The sequence below is a fragment of the Vidua macroura genome, chromosome 16 (genome assembly GCF_024509145.1).
Source record: "Vidua macroura isolate BioBank_ID:100142 chromosome 16, ASM2450914v1, whole genome shotgun sequence".
Lineage (NCBI taxonomy): Eukaryota > Metazoa > Chordata > Aves > Passeriformes > Viduidae > Vidua > Vidua macroura.
In genome coordinates, this window is record NC_071586.1 from 12,500,762 (window position 1) to 12,509,214 (window position 8,453).

The 8,453-nt window shown below is 48.5% G+C and overlaps 1 protein-coding gene across 3 annotated transcripts in view; it reads right to left on the reverse strand.

Annotated features, from left to right (window-relative positions):
• Window positions 1-2,042, reverse strand: part of TTYH3 (tweety family member 3) — a 74,971-nt gene extending 72,929 nt beyond the window's left edge. For all 3 annotated transcript variants that reach the window (XM_053992084.1, XM_053992082.1, XM_053992081.1), the window contains exon 1: window positions 1,908-2,042. In XM_053992084.1, coding sequence (XP_053848059.1) covers window positions 1,908-2,030 — 123 coding nt within the window. In that variant the 5' untranslated portion in view covers window positions 2,031-2,042. The remainder of the gene's footprint in view (window positions 1-1,907) is intronic.
• Window positions 2,043-8,453: the final 6,411 nt, after the last annotated feature.

Below are 8,453 nucleotides of genomic sequence, written 5' to 3' on the forward strand. Positions count from 1 at the left end.
TTTCCCTGGTTCACTGCATTAAAATTAATCTGTGTGCCTATGAACTCCAGAGCCAACTTGCAGAGCCACAGCAGCGCCGTTATATAACCACAGCACTGACAGCACAGGCTGCAGTGCTGGAGCCTGCTTGCTACCCCTCACCAACACCAAAACCAGCAAAGCTGCTGCTGCTCAAATCATTCTCTTGACGACAGATGCCTCAGTAATCCAGACATTCGAGTTTGGATTTGATAAGATGTTTTCTTGAGAGCTGATGTTAAGACTTAAAAGGCCATCGACTGCTGTGCAAGAAGTCCTTAATGTCATCAAGGGAGGGGAGGCAGCTACACAGGAGGAGAACAGCAGAAGGCTTTAAGTGGGAATATGATTACTGGAGAAAAATTATCTGACAAACAAACACAACCCCAGATTATTGCTAGGAATGCTTTTAAGCAATTTAAGTGAAAACTGGTACATCTGCTGTCTATTCAAAAGGTCACCGAGTGCTTATTTCATGATAACACACTCCCAAGAAGATCTTTCAATGAACTCTTAACTTCTGATCTCCAGGATCGCATATCCCTTGTTTTAAAGGCAGCTACCCTCTGAGGTCATGGAAATACAGTTCAGCTGCTGTGCAGCGTTACATCTGCATGTGGCCATCTTGAACTCTGCTAAGCCAAGGGAACTAAAACAAATTAACAAACTGAAGCCTCAAAATACAAAGTTAGCTCAAAAGTCCCTTTGATTTGCTGGTATAAAGATGTTTCTTTGTATCTACCCATGGCTCTTTAAATACATCTCTCACATTTTGCTCTAGCTTCAGTTCTCAGATCCGTTCATCTGTTTAGAACAAAAAGCCAAAGGATACTGCTTCCTAAAGTATTTCTAATACCTTCTACCTCTAGGATAAACAAGAACTGCTTAGATGCTTTAGCCTTCATGCCTGTGTGCATGATAGCAGGCTGTGTATATAGGACACTGCAAGTATGTTCAGAGAAGCAAAATGGTGTTTTCAAAACCAGAGACCGTGGCAAAACGAGGCAGCAGAGTCACTGCAGCTCTGTTCCAAGATGACAGCAGAGAACACAGATGTTGGAGGACACAGATTCACTCCACAATCATTTTAATTACATGCCTAGCCAACCAAGCACAGGATACAGGCTAAGCAGCATTAAAAAAAAAAAAAAAAAAAAAAAAAAAAAGAGCTGCACCAAGTATTCTGCGAGCATCCTCCTGTGCACTTGATGCTAACGCCACTCTCGTGCATTAAGTCATCTGTTTTCCAGCAGGCAGGCAGCCGGTTTTGGAAAGGCACTGCCGGCCTCGCTGCAGGGCTGGCGGCATCAAAGGGGATGGCCAGCGGAGCCTGCACAGGGCTGGCACAGCCCACGGTGGGCTGCGGGCAGCCCAGGGGCTCCAGGCCGGGACGGTGCCTTCGCCTGGGCAGCGCTGGGAGCCGGCCGGGGCACCCAGCAGGGCTGGCTCCTGCCCCGTTCCAGGGGCCACTTCGCGATGTGGGTCGGTGGGCACACGGCGGGATTGGGTGGAAGGTTGAGCTCCCTCATCTTGGAGGGCTTTTCCAACCTCAGTGATTTTATCAGTCTATAATTTCACCTCTGCCAAGAAGAACTCGGGCTCCGGGCAGGCAGGGGGCAGCTCGGGGTTGCTGCCCATCCCGCCGGGGGTGGTGACCTCCCGCCCCAGCCCCGGCCCCGCGGGGGCACCTGTCCCTCGAGCGGCGGCCACGCACCCCCCGGAGCAGGCGGGACACGGCACCCTCGGCCACCCACCCGGGGAGCCCCGGCGGGGGCCGCACGCCCCCTTCTCCTCCTCCGCCCTCCAGGCGGGCCGAGCCCCCGCGCCCGCCGCCCCGCAGAGCCGGGGGTGCGCGCCCCGCACACACGCACGGCCCCGGGCAGACCCACCTGCTGGTACTCGGCGTCGTGCGGTCGGAAGTCGGCGGCGGTGAGCTCCCAGCGCAGGCTGAGGTGCGGCAGGCGGTGCAGCAGGCTCACCCACCAGGGCGGCGAGTAGCTCACGCCCGCCATGCCCGCGCCTGCCTCACCCCGACCCGCCGGCCATGGAGCGCCGCCCGCCTCACCCGCGCCGCGGCCGCCGGCCCCGCATGGCCGGGTGTCCCCCCCCCCGCCCGCTCGCCGTCCCTCCGCCCGCTCCCGCTCCCTCTTTGTTCGCCGAGAGGCTCCGCCGCCCGCGCCCGGCGCCGCCCGCCCGCTCCCATTGGCGCCGCCGCCGCCGCCCCGCCCCGGCCCGGCCCCGCGCGGCTCCCCCGGGAACGGGGCTCGCTGCCGGCCCCCGGCCCCGCCACGCGCGCTGCAGCGCCGGGTTTGCTTTCCGACAAATTTCCTGGTGCCGTGGATCTCACACGGCCCCGCAGTTCTAACAGCGGATGGTGCGTTTTGGATTTAGCCTAAAGCCCGGCGGAGTAAAAGCAATTTGTGTCACACCAAGTGGAAAAGGCACTCATAAAGTCACTTATTGTGAGCTCCTCTCGAGTCCGTCTCAACGCCCATCCTAAGATCCAGAGGCAGCAAGTTTGTCCCTCCCGGATTTGCAGCTCTTGGAGGCAGAATGTTATCCAGCACTCCCTTGGCTGGGCACGCACAAGGCAATGGCAGCAATGGGAGCCCAGGTGAACATTAAGGAGACACCTCTATGTGACAGCACGAGGGGAAAAATAATAAAACAATAATTTGAACAAAGTCTTGGTATCTCTCAGAATACCTCAAAAATGAGCGAATATGGCACTTGAGGACATGGTTTAGTAGTGAACATGGTCATGGTGCTGGGTTGATGGTTGGACTTGATGATCTTGGAGGTCATTTCCGACCTTAATGACTCTGTGGTGCTGGGCACAGGGCCACGTGTGGCAGAGGGTGGGTATCCACACCCAGCACTAAACCAGATCCGCACCCCTCACACCAACAACTGCCCCCCAGAGTAACCCCAAAGTGACCCAACCACTCTGCACATCCCAGCCCCTGGTGCCACTGATCACACCAATGCCTCCCTGCCAGCTGAAGCTTGTTCCCCAGCACTGACTGCCCCAGCAGTTGTTTGCCCAAAACTTGGGAGGAAATTTCTGGAGGTACTCAAGTGTCTAAAGACATGGATGAAACTCTTGTGTGATTTCCAAGTCTGCCCTCCACCTGTTCCATGGAGATGTGCAGTGCTCTGGTTCAGCTTCCACCCTCTGTAGGCAAAGGTTTGGCCTCATCCAAACCCTGACCCAAAGCCAGTGTGTTGATTCATCAGCTTGAAGGGACCTACAACTCTCAGCTTGTTTTAATGACATCATAAATCAGAACTATGAACTAAACACCTGAATATTTCAGCAATGACAGCATCTAACTGCATAACACCACAGAGCTGTGCATGTGGTGGGCTCCCCACAGAGCCACTCACACACCACTTTCCCAAGGATAAGACTCTGACCCAATAGGGAAGGCTTTTCATTTCTTTCTAAACAGAACAGAACATATTTTTAGGTAAAAGGTAAAAAAGATGAGTGTACCTTCTTAGGGGATCATGTCAGAAACAAGTAAGTACATAAATATTCTGGATAATGCTAGGTTAGTGAGGTAAAACAGAAAAAATAACAATAAGCAGCAGCTATCCCAAATTCATTCACTTTATTACAAAGATTGCACTGCTCCTGTTGCAACTGAAATGCATAAAAATATTTGCTGCTTTCTTTTAAAAGGAATAGAATGAATAATTTAATTCTTGCTGTAAGTACGCAGCGTGGCCCAGCATTAATGCAGGAGCTCCTAAACTTGGCAGGTCTATTCAGACCATCTCCCAGACCTTCAGTCTCTCCATGCCTGTGTCTCCATCCCAGCCCTGCTGCAGCACACCTCACCCACTGCTGATTGCTCAAAGCATTGTCTTTTAAACACCACTCAACATAATTTGGAATTGGAAAGGGAAAAAAGGACCATCCAGTCCTCTAACAGACCAGGCAAATGATTTCCAGGTCTTGCAGGCTTGAGAAACTCTCATCTGTTTAGAATTAGAAACTGTGATGGCCCATGAAAACTTAGAAAATATTGGAATGCTGCGTGTCCCACTGGAAAAAAAAAGGGTAATACCGACAGTTTTTTCCTCCTAAAGGGTGCCAGATCAGTAGACATTATGGAGACACCTCTTTTTGCAAGTATGGTTTTATTCCTTTTCCCAAATGCAGCCAGGATTTCATGCTTTACATTGTCCTGACTGATGCATTTCATAAATAAGAAGACCAAAAATGCTAAAATGGGCCATTTAACCCCTTAGAGCACATAAACGTATTTCTGCTGATGTTCTAAAAACTTCAATAGCTTTTGACTAGGACAGGATTTTCATATGAGTATTATCAATGCAGCTAAAAGAAATCTTATCACTCACAAATAGAATTAAGACACACGTCAGAGGGTTTAGAGCCACGCGCTGTGTGCACAAGTACAAGACATACAAGGGTACAAGATATAAGACCTCAGCTCCCTCCAGCTTTCTCCAAGAAAAGGGTTTATTTTCCTGCAGGAGGACAGCTGAACATCAGCCAGTTTTATTTGCTTCCTTATTATTTTTGCTTTTTTCACAGTGCCAGCAAGGATGGATGGATGGATGGAGAAGGAATTCTTTCAAGGGCCAATGGTCTAACATATTTCACCTCCAGTTCTAACAACCCAAAGACAAGGAGCAGAGAGACCTCGCTGGGAGCAGGAGATCTCTGCCTAAGCCCTTCTGACACAGAGATTATGCAACTTGGCACTAAAATGCTCAAGGCTGGAATCTGTCCTGCAGATGTAACCACAGCCACGGGGCTCTGGATGGACACAAAACCCCCACCAGGCTGCAAGTCCAAGCACCTCTGTCAGCATGTGATGGACAGGGCATAGAAGATGCAGCCAGGACGCCACACCGAGATCTTGTTTGATGTGGCTGATGTAAATCAAACTGCACAAAACGTTTTGGAATAAATGACAGGAAAAGCTGGATGCTGTTCCATGGGGGTGGGTGTTTGAGGCACTCTGCGGGGCAGGGGGTGAGGGGGAAAGGGAGCAGTGCTGGTGTGCATGCCTCCCCTCAGCCTCCTGCTGCTGAGACAACTGGATTAAATTAGAGCAGAATGAGGACTGGGGATTACAGAGAAACAGAGGCATCAACAGTTTTCATTTCTCCCCCACAATTATTTATAATGATATGGGAAAATGAAGAGCAGAATGGATTCAGCAAACGAGAAATAAGAGACAAACCACAGGATCCAGCACTCACCATACCTTCCATGGCATCTCAGCCCATTGTGCCACATCACAAAGAAATATCTGCAATTCTTGGATGTCTAGCATCTCTCATTTGATCCTGTTCAGGTAACTCTTGAGTACATGACAAGACAGTTTTCAAGGCTCTCATGTTTAGATGATAGCAGCCTTTCTTTCCTTCCCACACAAATAGGTACACTCTCTTTTGCCAAAGCCAAATGAACAAACGAGACACTGTTGTGACATCCCAGGAATGAAATCTAACAGTAAATCACCCTTGCATGGAAAGCAGTTCTACAGTCAAGCAAAGCAAACTGCAAATGTCAGCTTGTTCACTGGTAATCCTGCTGAAATGTAACCCAAAGAGCAGTATTAGTGTTTGCTAACTTGCTCTGACAGTGGCTTTGCTAAAGAATCAATGGACAAAATAGGCAGATGAGAAGTGCTCCACGTTAAAGACCACAAAGATAAAAAGACTAGTTTAAACCACCAAAAGAAGGCAGCCAGTGCTGTCCTCCATCCTCTTGACACCACCAGGCAGTCTACAGAGCCCTCCAAGAAATGTAGCATTTTTCACTCTTCACAAGCTTCTGATTCCAGACATCCCTGCTGAAGTGGTACTGGCAATGAGAGCACCTTTTAAAACAGCAATCTCTTACCCCTGGTTTTTCTGATTCACTATGAAATTAAATAATTCAGCTTTTAATATCATGTGGAGCAAGGAGTTTTCCCCTGACTATCAAACCTAATATGTGCTAAAAAAGGTTTTAGCCAACAATACAGATTAAAAAAAAAAAAAAAAAGAAAAAAAAAGAAGGCAAGTTTGCACTCCAAGTGCCAGCAGATGGATGAGTTACCCTCTTGAGACAGGGACTAAATTACAGCTGGTCATGGGGAGGTCAGGGAGGCAACCATGGCTCGGCACTCAGCTGCCACTGCCGGGCCACACCTCTGACTCCACACTCCATAAACTCTGCCCTTCCATCCCACTGTGCCTCCTTCCCGCTGAGCTAAGCTGTGCCTCCATTAAAATTACCCTTCCTCTCCTCCCAGGCCTTCCTCCGTAATTTTCTGGTCAATGTCAAAGGAAATAACAAAGCCAGGGCTGCTCTCCAGCCTCCCCCAGACATCGCTGCCCCCTCTGTGACAGCTCTGGCTCCAGCCTTGCTCTCCCAGCAAAGCCAGGGATCTTCCCAGCTTGAAGGACTTCCCCCGAGTGGAGGCATCTGCAGGCAGGAACATACATTTGGGTTTTCATGACTTTCCTCTGACATCCTGCCAGGGACTTTCAGGTTTACACAAAAAATAGCCACTACCAGGGCCAGCAAAAAAAGCTTTCAGCCAACTGAAAGAAATAATAATAGGTTAATTCTCTCATTTCCAGTCCTGAGGCAATATTCTCTCTCTTTCTCATGTTTTACTGGTCTTTTTAAACTGAGTTCTAGGGAAATGGGTGGAAGATGTGGAAATCCTATTGCAAAAGCACCTGCCTGCTCTTTTCCCCAGAGAGCCACACAGAGAACATTCTATTATTTAGTTAATTGCAAAGAAACAATTACAAAGGAACTTGGCAAACTCTCTCTAATCACAGCAAGACCCACTGCAGTCCAGTAAGTTCAGCAAATTAGCAAATAAAAAGGAAAGAATAACACAGCTCAAATTGCACTTTGTTCGTTTGTTTTGTCACTCTTCGTTTCTATTTAATTATTTAGGGTATTTCTTCATAACATTCTGGTACATTTTTTATAATAATGAAGGTTTACTAGCATGGAAAGTGGCTATTAAATATCTGCCAAGAGAGGGAAGAAAACTGCCAATTCTCTGAGTAGATTATAGAGAGCCTGGTCAGGAAAGGTTTCCAGGTTAGATAAATAGAAGGTACTGCCAGAATTTGTATAAGTTCCAATTGAGAATTATTGCTCGATAATGGCAATGCAAACAATGTTTGTGCAGAACATTGTAACTTGTACTACAGGCACTCATGGTCAATCCCATTTATTAAAAGCTCTTCTAATTTTCCATGCATAATCCTAGAGGCCATTCAAGCACAGCCTTTTTTTTTACAGCAGCACTGTAACCAAGTGACAGATTTTACAGAATTTCATCCCTAAAGTCGAAGTACAGCAAAGACTTTCCAGCTGTGTTCCATTGCTGAGGCAGAGGCTCAGCTCTGCAGAGCTGATGGGCTGAGGAGGGGACAGGAATGAGATCCAGGTGTGGGACTGGCTGACAAAGAGGGAGGTAAGACAGCCCTTGGCAATGGACATGATGTCCCTCCTGCTTCTTCCCAGACCATTTTGAGCATCAAGATTTTATGAAACCTCTGTTCACTATCACTTCCAGCAATAGAAGCCCTACAGGGCCTTACGTGGTATCCAGTGCAATGTGTCTGTGAGGCAAAACCCTCCCCAGGAGAGGGGAGCTGGGACAGCCTGAGCAACACCTTGAGCTGGGACACTGGTTCAGACACAACTCTGGTGAGGAGAGCAACACAAACACTCTCCTGGAGAGCAGGGGGAGTCCAAATGCTCAGGCTTGAAAAGGGTAATTGGGAGAGCTGGGCAGGGAGGGGCAAGGGGAGCAGGGTGCAACTTCATCAGTGGACGAGAGCAGAGTGAATTCCTGAGGACACAGCAGCTCTTGCTGCTCAAGGCTGTTCCTTGAGCACAGCAGGAGTGGTTATTGAACACCACGTGTACCAGTGTGCCAAACACACACCAAAACCAGGCAGGCATTGGGAAGGGATGTCAGTGCTGCCTCCACCAGAGCAGCACTTCAGCAAACAGAAGGAAACATCAGAAGAACCTGACCACCAACCATGCCTGAAAATCCTTCCCTAGAAACCTGGAGCCTAACATGGAAATTTTGCTCTTTGCAGGTCTTAATGATACCCATTGAATGAAACTTTTTTTCTCCCCTTAAAAAGTTTGTATGAGGAAAGCAATTCATTAGCTGACAAACCTACCACAGAGAGATGCTGCAAAGCTTGCAAGAGTCAAGGGCATTCCAACTTCAGCTGTAGACAAATTACGGCTTAATATAACTAAGTGTGAATGTTTAATTGCTTTCAACTGAATTCAAGACCAGTCTGCTCCAAGAAATAATACCAAATTTTTCCATTCATGCCTCATGGATTACCTCTGGTGTTTAAGATTTAAAACTGAAGTTTCTCATAAGAAATCCAGAGAATACACCAGTAGAGCTGAGAAG